The following is a 20,202-nucleotide window of genomic DNA, read 5'->3' on the forward strand; positions in this document are numbered from 1 at the left end:
TGGCATGTTGGCCTTCATAGCGAGGGGATTTGAGTACAGGTGCAGGGAGGTGTTGCTACAGTTGTACAGGGCCTTGGTGAGGCCACACCTGGAGTATTGTGTACAGTTTTGGTCTCCTAACCTGAGGAAGGACATTCTTGCTATTGAGGGAGTGCAGCGAAGGTTCACCAGACTGATTCCCGGGATGGCGGGACTGACCTATCAAGAAAGACTGGATCAACTGGACTTGTATTCACTGGAGTTCAGAAGAATGAGAGGGGACCTCATAGAAACGTTTAAAATTCTGATGGGTTTAGACAGGTTAGATGCAGGAAGAATGTTCCCAATGTTGGGGAAGTCCAGAACCAGGGGTCACAGTCTAAGGATAAGGGGTAAACCATTTAGGACCGAGATGAGGAGAAACTTCTTCATCCAGAGAGTGGTGAACCTGTGGAATTCTCTACCACAGAAAGTTGTTCAGGCCAATTCACTAAATATATTCAAAAAGGAGTTAGATGTAGTCCTTACTACTAGGGGGATCAAGGGGTATGACGAGAAAGCAGGAATGGGGTACTGAAGTTGCATGTTCAGCCATGAACTCATTGAATGGCGGTGTAGGCTAGAAGGGCCGAATGGCCTACTCCTGCGCCTATTTTCTATGTTTCTATGTCTTTCTAGAGAGTGGGACATATGCAGATAGTCACATTTACAATTACGATTCCATTAAAAAATGAAAATATTACTTACACTAACTACTTGACCAAGGTCGTGCCATTTCTTTTTACACTTGCTTCCAGATCTCATGCACAGTAATCTTCTGCAACTTGGTTCCAGCATTTCTTCATTTCTTAGGGTGGCACTTTAATGCGACCTCTGTTGCTGGTATCTAGCTCCTGCCATCTCTGCTCAATGACGTTGACTAATATCTCCACTTCCTCATGCAAGAAATTATTTGTTCTTGGTGGACGTTGTTCCATTGCTGTATTGAATTGACACTCTGATTTATCAAAACACACAGTCCTTATTTTGCATGCACCTATGCAGCACTTGTTTTGGAAGTTTAGAAGCAAAAACGAGCATTCACTGATTTCAGCAGGTGATTTCTTAAACAGTGCTGCTAAAAGCACTCTTTCAGGCACGAAAAATCACCAAAATTCACTTCCAAGCCTTTCCACAGCTCTGCAAAACAAATCAGCACTTTTCCTCATTTACCTTTAAAAATGGCCGTGCCAATGTTTGTCTCTCACTGCGCATGCGCGCAAGCTCCAGCGCACACGCGCAGGGCTGCTGGCACAACGTCTTCTTCTCCAACCTAGCCCCACCCCCTGCAGTCTCAGAATCTGTGCCACGCTTTGGCCCCGCCTCCTGCAGATCTCTACACGCCATGCCGAGCTGGAAGGAAACTGCTGCGAATCGGAGAATTGCTCTGTAAGTTTTTGACGCGCTTTTGAACGCGGAAAACAGGCGTGGCTCTCCAGGCCGCGCCGTTCTAGGCGTGGCCTGAAACTTGAGCCCTATGATCTGTGAGGCTTGAATTTCATATTTTTGTGATGATTCTGATTGCATTCCCTGAGGAAATGCCATAAGTGTCACATGGCAATGCTTTAGGTTCATTGATAACATTTTAATCAGAGTTTGTTTTCTTTAATTTAACTGGGCTCTGTAAACCCAAATTCATACCCGTTGTTTGGCGTCTCAATTAATGTTGTATTCAGATTCTGGTCAGAAGTGTAATACATAAAATAATTTGATGTTTTTTTTTCCATTTTCAGTGAAAATGTTTTCATTATACAATAGAATACCACACAGGTTGAATGTGGACAGTTTTAGCGAAGATCAGGGGCAATCACTCTGGGTTGTCCTCATATACTTCATAGCAGATGATGCAAGAGTAGAGTTCTTGTGAGCTTGCAACCTGCTTGCTCTCTGAAAATACCCTTCGTGAACTTTGAGCTTTTCCAAATAGGGAGGGTTGAGGCCATGGAGGGATTTCAAAATAAGGATGAGAATTTAAAAATCGAGGCGTGGCTCAACTAGGAGCCAATGTAGGTCAGCCAGCACAGGGTGAGTGCGACTTGGTGCAACTAGTTTAATTCAGCAAAATACAAGTGTCTCAGCAAACAAGAATGAAAACCAATATATAGATTGGACTTTCTGTTCAGTTGAATTTTCTCATTCAAGGGAGAACCTTTTCCCAGTCAACATCCCTTTTGAATTAAACAGCTACAAAAATTCTGATTAACTTTTATGTATTTTTAAATTCTATTTGTTGCTACTGGTTTTTAAAAAAATACGTTCTGTGGAAAATTCTGATATATTGCGAGGAACTAGCTTGGATGAGCTACAGAAACCAGCGGTATGAGGCTGGTGCAGCCAATTTGGTCATTTATAAAGGTGCCTCAGCAATTTTATCATTTGATATCAGCAACATTATTGATATTGAAATCAGCAAAGATGATCACCATGGTAATGCAGGTGGTTAGAGCAGCTACATAGTGTCAGATACATCTTTGGGTTGTAGTCCTTCATTTAGAATCATAGAATCATAGAAGTTTACAGCACGGAAGGAGGCCTATCGTGTCCGCGCCGGCCAACAAGAGGCTATCCAGCCGAATTCCACTTTCCAACTCTAGGTCTGTAACCATGCAGGTTACGGCACATCCTAGTACTTTTTAAATGTGGTGTAGGTTTCTGCCTCTACCACCCTTTCAGGCAGTGAGTTCCAGACCCCACAACACTCTGCATGAAGAAATTTCCCCTCAAATCCCCTCTAAACCTACCAATTACTTTAAATTTATGCCCCCTGGTTGCTGACCCCTCTGCTTCGGGAAATAGGTCCTTTCTATCCACTATATCTAGGCCCCTCATAATTTTATACACTGAGCTCTCAATCTCAGTCTGCCACTATAGAGAAGAACCAATCAAAGTTTTTATTCGTTCCTGGGATGTAGACGTCACTGACAAGGCCAGCATTTATTGCCCTCGAGAAGGTGGTGATGAGCCGCCTTCTTGAATCATTGCAGGCAACGAGGTGAAGGGATTCCAACAATGCTGTTAGGGAGGGAGTTCCAGGATTCAAACCCAGTGACTATGAAGGAACGGCGATATATTTCCATGTCAGGATGATGCGTGACTTGGAGGGGAACTTGCAGGTGATGGTGTTTCCATGCACCTGCTGCCCTTGTCCTTCTAGCTTGTAGAGGTCGTGGGTTTGGGAGATGCTGTCGAACAAACCTTGGCGAGTTGCTGCAGTGCATCTTATAGATGGTACATACTGCAGCCACGGTACTTCGGCGATGGAGGAAGTGAATGTTTAAAGTGGTGGTTGGGGAGCCAATCAAGTGGGCTGCTCTGTCCTGGATGATGTTGAGCTTCTTGAGTGTTGTTGGAACTGCACTCATCCAGGCAAGTGGAGAATATTCCATCACACTCCTGACTTGTGCCTTGTCGATGGTGGAAAGGCTTTGTGGCGTCAGGAGGTGAGACACTCGCTGCAGAATACCCAGCCTCCAACCTGCTCTTGTTGCCACAGTATTTATGTGGCTGGTCCAGTTAACTTTCTGGTCAATGGTTAACCCCCAGGATCTTGATGATGGGGGATTCAGCGATGGTAATGCCATTGAATGTCAAGGGGCGGTGGTTAGACTCTTGCTTGTTCGAGATAGTCATTGCCTGACACTTGTGTGACACAAATGTTACTTGCCACGTATCAGCCCAGCCCTGAATGTCATCCAGGTCTTGCTGCATGCAGGCATAGACTGCTTCATTGCAATGCAGGAAAACATGAAAGAAATATCTTCTTCAGGCATCTCTTGCACACTGCCAGAAGCAGCTTTCCAAGTCGCACTACAGAGATCTGGGCAATGTGAGAGTGAAAGCCCATATCTTGCTCTCTGTGCAGTCTGAGATGACACATGCTGGGTTAAAAGTTTAGCTGCTTTTCTGATGAGCATGGGTTATAAATGAAGTTTAAATCGAAGCAGAGGATGTCTCCACAGGAAAGGAGATGCCAGAAGATGTGAGAGTCAGTCAGCCATGTCGACTGTGTCAATTTGGTCACCTGTGTGTTATAGTAATAAAATTCATGGCAAGAGTCGATTGTGGCAATAAACTAATTTCAGGACATTGAGTGGCTGGTTGTTTAGTTTACATTGTCATTCTGTTAGTATTTGTATGTACTTTTGATGTACCATGATTTATTAATAGTGTGTATGGAATACAGAGTTCAGACCTGATTTTGTTTAAGAGATGTGAGTGAACACTGTTTTCGGAGCAGACACTGGAAACGGAGCGTGTGTATCTCGAGAGCAGGCAGCATACACTAGAATTGGGGTGTGTTTCTCAGTAACTTTCATACTGGCTTTTGTTTAGTATGAAGTTTAAATAAAGACCTGATCCTGCAATTACTACAACTGAGCGTGTGTGTAATCTGACGTTTAAAGCAACAAAACGAAAAAGAGCAAGAAAGCAGTCCACAGGTTATATACAGTTAATAGGTTAGATAGTGAGATCAGAAAAAAAAATCAAGGCAAAAAAATAATCGAAATAGTAAATGGAAGTATGTTAACGTTGACCACAGTTCTGTGTAACAGTGATTTTTAAATGGAGTGCTAGCAGCGAGATTCTCTAATTAAGTCTGCAGTGATTAGTTTGCACAATATTTTGCAGTAACAATTAGCATTAATAAAGTGTAGGTGAGTTTTCTGAAATCTAATAGAGTATGTTGGACAAGACAAGTGGACAGTGTCACAAGTGATCTTATGTGAAATTTTCACCTAAATAACTAAATATTTCCACTATTTCTGTTTTTATTTAAGTGTAAAGTTTAAGGTGGATTTAGCAAAATAATGACAAATTGTGGTAGATCGTGATGCTTTCCGTTAGGTCTATTACAAAAAGAAAGGAATAGTTTAGCTCAGGGCTGGAAATCTCTACATCTTGTTTATAACGTAAATGATTTATTAACAATCTTTTATCTTTGTACAGGACATGGACAAAGTGCAAGAATCTGTGAAGCAAGGAGCTTCAATCATCAATTTATTAATAAATCAACGAAGCCCTGCTCTAATTGGACAGCTCCTTGTGGTATGACAGCAGTCACTAACTGGACTTCTTCAGTCACAGATGTTGTGATGTCTTAATACTGGCTGAAGGAACAGACTGCCCTCTGATGATGGCAATGAAAAGCTACAAGTATCAGGCGATAACCATGACTTGAAATCCAGTTTCGAACAGCGAAGTACTCTTAAAATCCAGTACCCGGAGTTACCAAGATCAACAATAAAGGAGTCTACTTAACTGTTATTGTCCATCTTGGTCTTAAACAGAGAGTCTGATCATTGGTGTCCCATTTAAAACTCAGCTGCCATTCTGCTGACCCAGTGCTAAATTACCCTATCTTTATGAGCACAAACATTACAAAAGAAATCCTGCTCCGCAACTTCAAAAAAGTCTCTTCCCATCAGCTATATCAAATTACTTGGAATACAGCCAAACAGTGCATTACATTAATGGGGTACAAAAACCTGAGGAGAAGTTCATGCAGGAGACCTGTCATTTTGTTTTTAAATAATTGACTAGTAACTACTCCTCCATAAGATTACAAAAAGGTATTTTAAAGATACATACCAGGAGCAGGAAGTTACTTTTTTTCTTTTAAAATTGCTGTTCTAATTAGAGAATTAAAAGCAGTTGGAAAATGAAATTACAGTCATTTATCAATTAAAAGCTTCGAGTGACTGATTTCCACCAGTATTAACAACGTCTGCATTTTACTCCCTGTCAATTAACAGAGAAAAACAATCTCAGGTGTCACATTTAGAGCTGGCCCTGAAGCTGTATTCTGGGGACTGCATTAAAACTTGGTGCCTCCTGGTTTGTGCAGCCGCACTGCTTGTATTGCTGAGGAGCTGTGTTGAAACAATTACTGCTCGCTCTCCCATACTTCCGTCATCCTAGCACTATTTCAGCCCAGCTGACCTTTCCGCCACGGCGAACTCATTCACACGTAACTCATGTATGCACGCCCCTGTCTAGAGTTTTTTTGTTTATTTTATTTTCATTTGATTTTTTTTGCACACCAGTACCAAAAGGGACAAGAGTGGGCAGCATGCAGAAAAGTAAAACAAGGACTGGATGAAAGAGGCAGTAAGAAATACAAGGAGAAGGGGAATAAAGACTGAAGAAATAAATCGGAGAAGATTAAAGAGAGCAGGGGAAAGAACTAGAGAAACGTTTGAGGAAGAGATCCAGAAAATGGGCAAAACCAATAGCGGGCACAATATAGTAACGTGAAGATCCAGACAAAAAAGTTAAGAAGAGATGCAATGAGGCAACAGTCTGGGGAAAACATTGGGAATGATCCAGGAAGGTGGGAAGACCAAAGCCAAAGAAAGAGTTAGGAAATGATCCAAATAGTAGGGCAGATAAAAGTAAAGAGCTGTAATTACGGTAATTATCCATCCCGTGCTTTTATAGCTCGATCTGGCTTGTAAACATATAAGTGTTTGGATGTGAATTGTTTCTTTGATTTACTGATTTTTTTAGTACAAGAAGATCAAAGAAATTACCAGGATTCAATCATCAATGGCATTTTACTGAATTACAGTATTATAATAAAGATGGTACCAGGGAAGAGAGAACTTATAACAACACTTACAAGACATGCAATCTAACATTACCCCCATGCCGACATCCTCTCCTTATTTCATCTACAAACTTCAACTTTTACACAACATCCAATAGATTCAAAATCCTAAATATGAACATTCTTTGCTAACACCTTTCATCTGTGCCAACCTAGAAAACTGGCAAAAGCTGATGGATGCTTTCAGAAAAACTGGCACACACACTGTAAAACTTACCTCCCAATTAAGACAGAGTCAAGACTTATTTATGACTTGATTCTACACTTTCAGAGTTCGAACTTAAAGAAACATAAGAACATTTGGCCCCTCGAGCCTGCTCCGCCATTTAATAAGATCATGGCTGATCTGATCATGGACTCAGCTCCACTTCCCTGCCTGCTCAACATAACCCTTTACTCACTTATCGCTCAAAAATCTGTCTATCTCCGCCTTAAATATATTAATGACCCAGCCTCCACAGCTCTCTGGGGCAGAGAATTCCACAGATTTACAACCCTCTGAGAGAAGAAATTCCTCCTCATCTCTTAAATGGGCGGCCCCTTATTCTGAGACTATGTCCTCTAGTTTTAGTTTCCCCAATGAGTGGAAATATCCTCCTTGCATCCACCTTGTCGAGCCCCCTCATTATCTTATATGTTTCGATAAGATCAGCTCTCATTCTTCTGAACTCCAATGAGTATAGGCTCAATCTACTCAACCTACCTTCATGTCAACCCCTTCATCTGCGGAATCAACTGAGAGAACCTTCTCTGAACAGCCTCCAATGCAAGTATATCCTCCCTTAAATACGGAGACCAAAACTGTATGCAGTACTCTAGGTGTGGCCTTACCAATACCCTGTACAGTTGTAGCAGGACTTCTCTGCTTTTATACTCTATCCCCAATGCAATAAAGACCAACATTCTATTTGCCTTCCTGATTACTTGCTAGAGCTGCAAACTAACTTTTTGTGTTTCATGCACAAGGACCCCCAGGTCCCTCTGTACTGCAACATTTTGCAATTTTTCTCCATTTAAATTGTAATTTGCTTTTCTATTTTTTCTGCCAAAGTGGATAACCTCACAGTTTCCCACATTATACTCCACCTGCCAAATTTTTGCCCACTCATTTAGCCTGTCTATATCCCTTTGCAGATTTTTTGTGTCCTCCTCACAATTTACTTTTCCACCCATCTTTGTAGCATCAGCAAACCTGTGAGACAAAATAATGCAGTCACAGGATGCCACCCCAATCCAGGTGTTATCTTTTACTTAGAATAATCAAAAGAAATACAAGCAATACACAATAGCATTAAATGCACAATAATTTCTTAATTATCAGCTCGCACCAACCTATCCCGTTAAATCCTTTATAATGGTTAAAATTGCCTATCCCCTAAGTGATTAATAGAAAGCAAAGATACACCAGACCATGGTCAGTGATTGTAAGACTTAACCCCCTGATTCTCTTGGCAACTAACCAGGTTGCCGGTTCTCTTTACTGCAGCAGTACTCAAATGTTCCCTTATGGGTTTATACCTAAAATGTTGGCAACTTGCCCACTCTCTAAGGCCAAAGTTGTTTTTTTCTCTTCAGTAGACAGTTAATGAAATATGTGATGTTTTTCAATGTACTTAGCAATAATCCGTTCATAAAAAAATAATGTTCCTTCAAGACATCATTGTCCACAGCACTTCTATCCAAGGTCAATTCTTCCTTATCTTGTGAGAAAGTACAATTTCCACAGTAGCTTCTTGGTTTCGCAAGGTTTGCTGGTTACTGAATTTGGTCAGTTTTTTTTAAGTTCGGCCATTTTAGTTACAGCAAAAATTAAGCAGAAAATGGTGAATTCTTACGATGCGCCCCCACCTAAAGAAAAAGTTAACAGACCAAAAGCAACCCTAAATATAGGTCTTATGTGTTATGTATTTAACCCCTTGCAACCTGTATTACACTACGACCAGAGGGCCTACCTGTTGGAGTCCCAAGGGATCCCAGCATCCCTTGGGAGCACGGTATATAAGCAGGCCACCCACGAGGTACCTGCACTCTGGAGTCTTATTAAAGGAGCTAGGGTCACACTTGCTCATTGTACACAGTACTCAGTTTCATCCTTTATTATGAATGCATCAATTGGCGACAAGGTAACGAACAATCGCGCGAAAATGCAAAGAACAGTTGGTATCCTGGAGAAGTTCTCAAAAGGGGACGATTGGGAGGCCTTCGTGGAGAGACTCGACCAATACTTTGTGGCCAATGAGCTGGAAGGGGACGAGAATGCCACCAAACGAAGGGCGATCCTCCTAACTGTCTGTGGGGCAACAACCTATGGCCTCATGAAGAATCTCCTAGCTCCGGTAAAACCAACAGCTAAATCCTATGAAGAATTGTGTATGCTGGTCCGGGAGCATTTTGATGGCGAGATATCGGTTCTACACGTATCAACAGTCGGAGGGCCAGGAAGTGGCGAGCTATGTCGCCGAACTAAGGCGCCTCGCAGGACATTGCGAATTTGAGGAATTCTTAGAACAAATGCTTTTTTGTACTGGGCATTGGCCATGAGGTAATCCTTCGCAAACTATTGACTGTTGAAACTCCGAATCTAAGTGAAGCCATAACGATAGCCCAGGCATTTATGTCCACCAGCGACAGCACCAAACAGATTTCGCAGAGTAAAGAAGTTTCAGCCAGTACTGTGCATAAAGTAACGTCGGTCTCGAGCAGGAATATACATGGCAGAACGTACACGCCGGCTGTTGCTGCACGACCTCAGATGATCCAGAGTCCGCCATCAATCATTAATGCGAGGCAGTTAACACCTTGTTGGCGCTGTGGAGGTGATCATCGGGCCCATCAATGCCGCTTCAAGCACTATGCGTGCAACGGTTGCAGAACAATGGGACACCTCCAGCGAATGTGCAGGCAAGCTGCAAACCCTGCAAACCACCACGTTGTAGAGGAAGATCGATCTACTGTGGATCAGGTTGAATTGGAGACTCGTACCGAGGAGGCAGAAGTGTACGGGGTACACACATTCACCACGAAATGTCCACCAATAATGTTGAAAGTTGAACTGAACGGAATTCCAGTATCTTTGGAACTGGACACGGGTGCGTGTTAGTCCATAATCAGTAAAAAGGCCTTCGACAGGCTGAGGGGCAACAAGGCACACAGGCCCAAGCTCAGCCCCATTCACACCAAACTAAGGACTTACACCAAGGAACTAATCCCTGTAATTGGCAGTGCAGAAGTCAAAGTCTCCTATGACGGAACAGTACACGAACTCCCGCTATGGATTGTGCCGGGGATGGCCCCACATTTTTTGGCAGAAGCTGGCTGGGAAAAATCCGCTGGAACTAGGATGACATCTAAGTGCTTTCGTCCGTCGACGACGCCTTATGTGCCCAGGATCTGAGCAGGTTTCCATCATTGTTCGAGCCAGGCATTGGAAGCTTCTCGGGGGCGAAAGTGCAGATCCATTTGGTTCCCGGTACGCGACCCATCCACCACAAGGCACGGGCGGTACCGTATATGATGCATGAAAAAGTGGAAATTGAGCTGCACAGGCTGCAACGAGAAGGCATCATCACGCCGGTGGAATTCAACGAGTGGGCCAGTCCAATTGTCCCGGTACTTAAGGAGGACGTCACGGTCAGAATTTGTGGGGACTATAAAGTAACGATTAACCATTTTTCACTGCAGGACCAGTACCCGCTACCCAAGGCAGATGACCTATTTGCGACCCTGGCTGGAGGGAAGGCGTTCACCAAGCTGGACCTGACCTCGGCCTACATGACGCAGAAGCTGGAGGAGTCTTCGAAAGGCCTCACCTGCATCAACACGCAGAAAGGTCTGTTCATCTATAACAGATGCCTGTTTAGGATTCGGTCGGCGCAGCAATCTTCCAATGGAACATGGAGAGCCTGCTAACAAAGGTTCCTCACACCGTGGTTTTCCAGGACAACATACTAGTTACAGGTCGGGACAACATTGAGCACTTGAAGAATCTGGAGGAGGTTCTTAGTCGGTTGGATTGAGTGGAACTCGAGTTGAAATGCTCGAAGTGTGTTTTCCTGGCGCAGGAGGTCGAGTTCTTGGTAATAAGAATCACAGCAGACGGCATCGGACCCACCGACGCCAAGATGGAGGCCATCAAAAACGTGCCGACACCACAGAATGTGACAGAGCTGCGGTTGTTCCTGGGACTCCTTAACTATTTCGGTAATTTCCTACCTGGGTTAAGCACCCTGCTAGAACCCCTACATGCGCTACAGCGCAAGAGAGACGACTAGGTATGGGGGAATTCATAAGAGGCTGCCTTTAAGAAAGCCAGGAATCTGTTGTGTTCTAACAAATTGCTTGTCCTGTATAACCCTTGTAAACGATTAGTGCTAGCTTGCGATGCTTCGTTATACGGGGTCGGGTGTGTGTTACAACAGGTTAACGAATCAGGGATTTTGCAACCGGTCCCTTATGCGTCCAGGAGTTTGTCCAAGGCCGAAAGGGCCTACAGCATGATTGAAAAAGAGACTCTGGCGTGCGTTTACAGAGTAAAGAAAATGCGCCAGTACTTATTTGGCCTCAAGTTTAAGCTTGAAACTGACCACAAGCCGCTCTTATCGCTGTTCTCTGAGAGCAAAGGGATTAATACTAATGCCTCTGCCCACATCCAAAGCTGGGCGCACACGCTGTCGGCATACAACTATGTAATCTGCCACAGACCAGGCACAGAGAACTGCGCTAATGCTCTCCATCGGCTACCATTGCCCACCACCGGGGTGGAAATGGCACAGCCAGCGGACTTACTCATGGTAATGGATGCATTCGAAAATGAGAAGTCCCCCGTTACTGCCTGCCAGATCAGGACCTGAACCAGCCAGGATCCTTTACTGTCCTTGGTAAAAAACCGTGCCCTCCATGGGAGCTGGTCCAGCGTCCCAGCGGAGATGCACAGGCGCAAAGACGAAATGTCACTGCAGACCGACTGTCTGTTGTGGAGTAATCGCGTGGTCTTGCCCAAGAAAGGCAGAGATACGTTCATTTGTGAACTGCACAGCACCCACCCAGGCATTGTAATGATGAAAGCCATAGTCAGATCCCATGTGTGGTGGCCCGGCATCGACTCAGATTTAAAATCATGCGTGCGCCAGTGCAACACTTGCTCTCAGCTGAGCAATGCATCTAGAGAGGCACCGCTAAGTTTGTGGTAATGGCCCTCCAAACCATGGTTGAGGATCCACGTAGACTATGCGGGCCCATGGCAAAATGTTTTTGGTTGTCATGGATACTTATTCAAAATGGATTGAATGTGCAATAATGTCTGTAAGCACGTCCACAGCCACTATTGAAAGCCTATGAGCCATGTTCGCCACGCACGGCCTGCCTGATGTCCTAGTCAGCGAAATGGGCCGTGTTTCACCAGTGTTGAATTCAAGGAATTGATGACCCACAATGGGATCAAGCATGTCACATCTGCCCCGTTCAAGCCTGCATCCAACAGCCAGTCAGAACGGGCAGTTCAGGCCATCAAGCAAAGTTTGAAATGCGTGTCGGAGGGCTCCCTGCAGACCCGACTATCCCGAGTGCTGCTCAGCTACTGCACCAGACCCCACTCTCTCACCGGGGGTTCCCCCAGCCGAGCTGCTCATGAAAAGGGCGCTCAAGACAAGGCTCTCTCTTGTCCACCCTGATCTCCATGATCACGTGGAGGGCAGGCGGCATCAACAAAGTGTGCACCATGACGGCTCAAATTTGTCACATGATATTGAGGTCAATGATCCTGTGTTTGTACTCAGTTATGGACATGGTCCCAAATGGCTCGCTGGCACGGTCATAGCCAAGGAGGGAAGTAGAGTGGTTCAGGTCAAATTGGCCAATGGACTATCGTGCAGAAAACATTTGGACCAAATCAAATTGCGGTTCACCAACAGCTACGAGCAACCTGAAGAAGACACTACCAACTTTGACTCTCCAACACACACACAAGTGGCAACTGACATCATGGTTGACGATGAAGCAGAACTAACCATCCCCGGCAAGGCCGGCTGCCCAACAGCCCAGTGAAGAACTGACCAACTCACCCACACCCTCATTTGTACCGAGACGATCGACAAGGGAGCGAAAAGCCCCAGATCGTCTCACCTTGTAAATAAGTGTACTATTGACTTTACGGGGGAGTGATGTTATGTATTTAACCCCTTGCAACCTATATTACACTACCACCAGAGGGCCTACCTGTTGGAGTCCCAAGGGATCACAGCATCTCTTGGGAGCACGGTAAAAAGCAGGCCACCCATGAGGTAACTGCACTCTGGAGTCTTATTAAAGGAGCTAAGGTCACACTTGCACATTGTACACAGTACTCAGTTTCATCCTTTATTATGAACGCATCATTATGAAATTTGACATTGAGAAGTTAGACGGACAGAGCAGTGGGACACCAGTTTGTCATAATTTAAGCTGCAGGTTTACCCAACATTCCATCCATTTTATTCCTGGAGATAAAACCAAGGCTTAGTGGTAGCATTCCTGCCTCTCAGTTAGAAGGTGGAGGGTTATAGCTCCGACTCCGGCCAGCGAATGGAGACCGAGGCACCAGCTCTAAATACTGGATCGACGTTCAGCAGGACTACTTGCATCATTGTAAAGAATAGATTTCTTTAGCTTTAGGTGAAGCCCACCTAGGAAAATGTGTATCATAGATAAAATCCATGAGGAAGACAACAGGAAACCACCTTAACTATTCTTCCCTAGTAAGTGGCTCAGGAATCTCATGTGTGAGATTTGAACCCGCCCTAGAGCAGAACACAACAAACGGATTGTGAAGATATGGTTTGAAGAAATGGGTGGGGTGGCTGAAATGTTTCTTCTCAGATGGATTTGATTGATGAGCTTCAGTCAGTGGTCTGCAATCTGTTAGATATTTTGATTACTAATGTCACTCCTCACATTTCTCCGTGTATCCTGCTGGCTCTCTCTCTCTCTCTCTCTCGAGGGACTGCATGATAACAGCCTGCATGCAGAACCGAGGCACTCCCAATATTGGGCCTCAGGCCTCATTTAAATGAAGCATTGAGCTACAGTATGCGGTGAATCGGCTTTAGATTTCGGTCTGCTGCGCCACCAGCTGCAGCCCTCAGGTAAATTATTGCCAATTTGATTATTCGGCTGATGGATAGAATTCTGTGCATACTGGTCCTAGCAAGATGAATGGTTTGTTGCCTCACGGATTGAGGATCTGATATTCCATGTTGACAGAAGAGAAGGTGAAGAATCACTTGTTGTCCATGTGGGATCAAATAACATGGGTATTGTTTTTTATTCGTTCCTGGGATGTGGGAGTCGCTGGCAGGGCCAGCATTTATTGCCCATCCCTAATTGCCCTCGAGAAGGTGGGGGATTCGGCAATGGTAATGCTAATCCTAGCCTCTGATCTGCTCTTGTAGCCACAGTATTTAGTGTTTTATTTCCTCAAATAGTAGTTTAAAATGTTTTAAATGGGAATCCTGAGCCCAACCCTTCTCCAACCTGTCCACTTTAATTGTTAGCCATGGCTCAGTTGGTAGCACTCTCGCATTTGTCCCACTCCAGTAAGTTGAGCACAAAAATCTAGGCTGATATTCCAGTGCAGTATTGAGGGACGGCTGCACTGTTGGAGGTGCCGCCTTTCATGTGAAACATTAAACCAAGGCCCCGTCTGCCCTCTCAGGTGGACAAAAAAAATCCCATTTTAGCACTATTTTAAAGAAGAGCACAGTTCGAGCAGGAGGCTGGAGTTCGAGCAGCCAGCGGCCTACAAAGGCCAAGCAGTCGGGAGTCCGGGGAGTTTGAACAGGAGGTGGGAGTTCAAGCAGCCAGCGGCCTATAAAGGCCAAGCAGTCGGGAGTTCGAGCAGAATGAGCCCAAACACGGTGAATGAGACCACCCCCTTACAAAATGGTGACCATGGCAGGACTCTGGTACAAGGGGTGTGATGTGGAGAATGCTGGTTTGGGGCAAAGAACCAAGATGGAAGAGAGGATTTCCTCCTATATGTATAAGAAGGTCAATGTAACTAAAGAATGGGTGCTTAGTCTATTGCGCGCTGAGCGTCCAGCTGACGCTGCAGCCCAGTGGACAGCAAGCAAAGATCACAAAGAAGCAGTGGAGAAGACAATCTGGTTGGTCTGTCTACAGCGACAGGTCCAACTCCTAGACAGAATGAATGAAACATTACAGGCAGAGTTATGGGAATGCGCAGAGAACTACCAGGAATGGGTTATGTCAGAAGAATTATAATCGGGAGAACTCCGTAAGCTAAAACAGGAAAGGACCCAGATAATGGAAAGGTTTAAAAACAGTCAGGACTATTTTCAATGTCAGCTTACCGAGGCCAAAAGTAATGAAAAGTCACTGAGGGAGGAAAGTACTCGCTTCATCCTACAAGTAAAAGAGCTCCAGGAAAGATTAAAAGATGTGCAAGCAGCGTATAAAGTAGCTAGCACTAATGGGTTTGAATCGGGAGACCACGGTTCCTGCCAGCAACAAATTAAAAGTTTAAACCTTGCTCTGTCCAAGACAAAAAGCATGGTATGCCTAATAAGCCCGGGTATGCCCTAGGTAAACTTGGAAGAGAATGAAGAAACTACCCGGCCAGCACCTATGGCACCGGTGACTACACCGGTGCAGCAGCAGGAGGGGCAAATCAGTTGCGGGTTGGAAAGGGATAGTGAACCACCACTACCTGTAGCACTGAGTTTCAGCTCGGCTTGGCTGCAGGGAAGAGAGGGAGGCGAGCCAGAACAGAGAGAGCCAGAACCAGGGCCAATGTGCCCGGTCCGGCAACAGAAGTTTGGCCCGCCCACCCTTGCCGGGGGTTCAGAGCCACTGGAAAGTCAGTTTGTGGTCCCTCACACTCCCTACCAGCTTAGGGCTATGATAAGCCACCTGGGAAAGCTAACTCCAAAGAGAGACCCCTTGGTTCACTTTGTGGAAGTGGAACAGGCACGGGATATTAATGGGTGCGATGATGCAGAAATGGCAAAGATGCTTCTCCTATCCCTAGACAGCAAACTGTACAAGTCCCTCTCTACTGAGAGCAAAAGAGGACAGAAAACACTTGCTGCGGTCCAGAAAGACATTTTAGAAGCCATGGGCTGCAATGACGGAAGTCCCTTCTCCAGAGTAGAGAAAATGGTGCAGCTCACAGCGGAAACCCCACAGGCGTTCGCAGGCCGACTGTGGCCTGTGTACCAAAGCGCCTGTAGTGGGGACATAGACAGAGATCACGTAAACCCGGACGAGTTAGCACACTGGCTCCGAAGCCTAGTAGCTAACAGTTTACCCAGAATAATAACTAAGGCTGAGGCCTGGTTCGACCCCAGAGATCCCCAAGCCACAGAACAGGGAGTGCTTAGGCAACTGACCCTAGCTTACAGAAACGGCAGAGGGACAGAAGAGCACCCACAAAAGGAAAGGGTTCACGAAATCCGACCTAGCCAAGATAAGAGGGAATGGCACCACAAGGAGGGAAACCCCTCTGATACAAAACGTACCTGCTTCAGGTACGGAAAGAGTGGGCACTGGAAAAAGGATTGTAGAAATCCATGGAAGAGTAGCGCAGGAAAGAGTTCTCCAGACCCTGCCCAAAAGACCGAGACAGATAAGCCAGTCCCTCCCGACTCATTCGATACTTTTCTAACCGCACTCCAAACCATGTTAGATGGCCCTGGGATGGCCACTGCCACCGGTACCGAAATCCCATCTGCCCCATCCCAACCAACCAAAACTGTGACTAGGACAGGCACAGCCTGTCCACCTGTGTTCCCTCGAGTATGATGAGTGGGGGAGACCGACCGTCCAGATGGAAGTGGAAAAGGTGAAAGGGACTTACCTGCTGGACACCGGTGCCTCAAGCACCCTTGTCTATGCAGCTAATCCCGCTGCCTCACCTCTGTCCAACGGGTCCCCTACAACTTGGTGGGTTTCACAGGCACTGAACAGACTGGCTCGTTCTCCGTTCTGCTCTCCATTCATTTAGGTACACTCCACACTAAGTGGACTTGTGTCCTGATGAAGTGGGAGCAGGAAGGGAGAGGGATCCTGGGGGCTGACTTCATCCTAGGCCACGGGATCCTGGTGGATTTAAGAAATCACTGTCTTTGGGGGTCAGTCTGTACGGGACAGGAGAGTGAGGTTATGGTTATCCCGGGAAAACAGGGCAAAGGGATGGTGTGCACCATGAAACCAAAGGAGGGTTACGACCTCGAATCACTGGTCAGTAACACTCCGATAGAATACCAAGAATATGTGAGGAAAAACCTTGCAGCTTTTGCCATTCACAAACACAACTGTGGGAGAATAAACAGGGTCGAGGTTAGCCTAGATGGGGACCTATGACCCAACCATAGAAACAGTATAACTTCCCCAGGGAGGCGGAGGCAGACATGGAAACAGCCTTGTGTTCGCTGGTTAAACAGGGAGTATTGAGACCAACAGCTACCCATGTGAACTCTCCATTGTGGCCGGTTAAGAAACTGGACAACTCCTGGAGAGAGGTGGACTATCGAGTACTCAACCATAACATCCCCACCTGTGCACCCAGCATTGCTGCTGTTGCTGACCTCATTGGAAGTATCCCAGCCTCCGCGACCACCTTCACGGTGCCGGATATTTCCAACGGGTTCGAGTCCATACCTCTAAGAAGGAAAGATCAGTACAATTTTGCTTTTACCTTTAAAGGACAGCAATACACTTGGAACTGTCTCCCTTAGGGCTTCCACAACAGCCCCAGTATTTTCCATCAGTGTATGGCCAACTGTTTAAAGAACTTCAGCAGACCCCAGAAGCTTGTACAGTATGTGGATGACCTGCTCCTGTTCACTGATGAGAGAGAGGAGCATTGCCCACTGCTTGCTGAACTGCTGGAGCTGCTGAAAGAGGAAGGATTTAAAGTAAACCTCAAGAAGGCACAGATCAGCCTGAAGGAAGTAAACATAGAAACATAGAAAATAGGTGCAGGAGTAGGGCATTCGGCCTTTCGAGCCTGCACCGCCATTCAATGAGTTCATGGCTGAACATGCAACTTCAGTACCCCATTCCTGCTTTCTCTCCATACCCCTTGATACCCCTGGTAGTAAGGACTACATCGAACTCCTTTTTGAATATATTTAGTGAATTGGTCTCAACAACTTTCTGTGGTAGAGAATTCCACAGGTTCACTACTCTCTGGGTGAAAAAGTTTCTCCTCATCTCGGTCCTAAATGGCTTACCCCTTATCCTTAGACTGTGACCCCTGGTTCTGGACTTCCCCAACATTGGGAACATTCTTCCTGCATCTAACCTGTCTAAACCCGTGAAAATTTTAAACGTTTCTATGAGATCCCCTCTCATTCTTCTGAACTCCAGTGAATACAAGCCCAGTTGATCCAGTCTTTCTTGATATGTCAGTCCCGCCATCCCAGGAATCAGTCTGGTGAACCTTCGCTGCACTCCCTCAATAGCAAGAATGTCCTTCCTCAAGTTAGAAGACCAAAATTGTACACAATACTCCAGGTGTGGCCTCACCAAGGCCCTGTACAACTGTAGTAACACCTCCCTGCCCCTGTACTCAAATCCCCTCGCTATGAAGGCCAACATGCCATTTGCTTTCCTAACCGCCTGCTGTACCTGCATGCCAACCTTCAGTGACTGATGTACCATGACACCCAGGTCTCGTTGCACCTCCCCTTTTCCTAATCTGTCATCATTCAGATAATAGTCTGTCTCTCTGTTTTTACCACCAAAGTGGATAACCTCACATTTATCCACATTATACTTCATCTGCCATGCATTTGCCCACTCACCTAACCTATCCAAGTCACTCTGCAGCCTCATAGCATCCTCCTCGCAGCTCACACTGCCACCCAACTTAGTGTCATCCACAAATTTGGAGATACTGCATTTAATCCCCTCGTCTAAATCATTAATGTACAATGTAAACAGCTGGGGCCCCACTAGACACTGCCTGCCATTCTGAAAAGTACCCATTTACTCCTACTCTTTGCTTCCTGTCTGCCAATCACTTCTCAATCCACGTCAGCAAATTACCCCCAATCCCATGTGCTTTAACTTTGCACATTAATCTCTTGTGTGGGACCTTGTCGAAAGCCTTCTGAAAGTCCAAATACGCCACATCAACTGGTTCTCCCTTATCCACTCTACTGGAAACATCCTCAAAAAATTCCAGAAGATTTGTCAAGCATGATTTCCCTTTCACAAATCCATGCTGACTTGGACCTATCATGTCACCACTTTCCAAATGCGCTGCTATGACATCCTTAATAATTGATTCCATCATTTTACCCACTACCGATGTCAGGCTGACCGGTCCATAATTCCCTGTTTTCTCCCTCCCTTTTTTAAAAAGTGGGGTTACATTGGCTACCCTCCACTCCATAGGAACTGATCCAGAGTCTATGAAATGTTGGAAAATGACTGTCAATGCATCTGCTATTTCCAAGGCCACCTCCTTAAGTACTCTGGGATGCAGACCATCAGGCCCTGGGGATTTATCGACCTTCAGTCCCATCAATTTCCCCAACATAATTTCCCGATTAATAAAGATTTCCCTCAGTTCCTCCTTCTTACTAGACCCTTTGACCCCTTTTATATGCGGAAGGTTGTTTGTGTCCTCCTTAATGAATACCGAACCAAAGTACTTGTTCAATTGGTCTGCCATTTCTTTGTTCCCAGTTATGACTTCCCCTGATTCTGACTGCAGGGGACCTACGTTTGTCTTTACTAACCTTTTTCTCTTTACATATCTATAAAAGCTTTTGCAGTCCATTTTAATGTTCCCTGCAAGCTTCCTCTCGTAATCTATTTTCCCTGCCCTAATCAAACCCTTTGTCCTCCTCTGCTGAATTCTAAATTTCTCCCAGTCCCCAGGTTCACTGCTATTTCTGGCCAATTTGTATGCCACTTCCTTGGCTTTAATACTATCCCTGATTTCCCTTGATCGCCACAGTTGAGCCACCTTCCCTTTTTTATTTTTACGCCAGACATGGATGTACAATTGTTGCAGTTCATCAATGCGGTCTCTAAATGTCTGCCATTGCCCATCCACTGTCAACCCCTTAAGTATCATTCGCCAATCTATCCTAGCCAATTCACGCCTCATACCTTCAAAGTTACCCTTCTTTTAAGTTCTGGACCATGGTCTCTGAATTAACTGTTTCATTCTCCATCCTAATGCAGAATTCCACCATATTATGGTCACTCTTCCCCAAGGGGCCTCGCACAACGAGATTGCTAATTAATCCTCTCTCATTACACAACAACCAGTCTAAGATGGCCTCTCCCCTAGTTGGTTCCTCGACATATTGGTCGAGAAAACCATCCCTTATGCACTCCAGGAAATCCTCCTCCGCCGTATTGTTTCCAGTTTGGTTAGCCCAATCTATATGCATATTAAAGTCACCCATGATAACTGCTGCACCTTTATTGCATGCACCCCTAATTTCCTGTTTGATGCCCTTCCCAACATCACTACTACTGTTTGGGGGTCTGTACACAACTCCCACTAGCGTTTTCTGCCCTTTGGTATTCCGTAGCTCCACCCATACCGATTCCACATCATC

The 20,202-nt window shown here is 45.4% G+C and overlaps 1 protein-coding gene across 6 annotated transcripts in view; it reads left to right on the plus strand.

Annotated features, from left to right (window-relative positions):
* Positions 1-5,277, plus strand: part of crppa (CDP-L-ribitol pyrophosphorylase A) — a 717,155-nt gene extending 711,878 nt beyond the window's left edge. For all 6 annotated transcript variants that reach the window (XM_070879974.1, XM_070879979.1, XM_070879975.1 and 3 more), the window contains one exon: positions 4,966-5,277. In XM_070879974.1, the coding sequence (XP_070736075.1) occupies positions 4,966-5,070 (105 nt within the window). In that variant the 3' untranslated portion in view covers positions 5,071-5,277. The remainder of the gene's footprint in view (positions 1-4,965) is intronic.
* Positions 5,278-20,202: the final 14,925 nt, after the last annotated feature.

The sequence above is a fragment of the Pristiophorus japonicus genome, chromosome 5 (genome assembly GCF_044704955.1).
Source record: "Pristiophorus japonicus isolate sPriJap1 chromosome 5, sPriJap1.hap1, whole genome shotgun sequence".
In the NCBI taxonomy this organism is placed as follows: Eukaryota; Metazoa; Chordata; class Chondrichthyes; family Pristiophoridae; genus Pristiophorus; species Pristiophorus japonicus.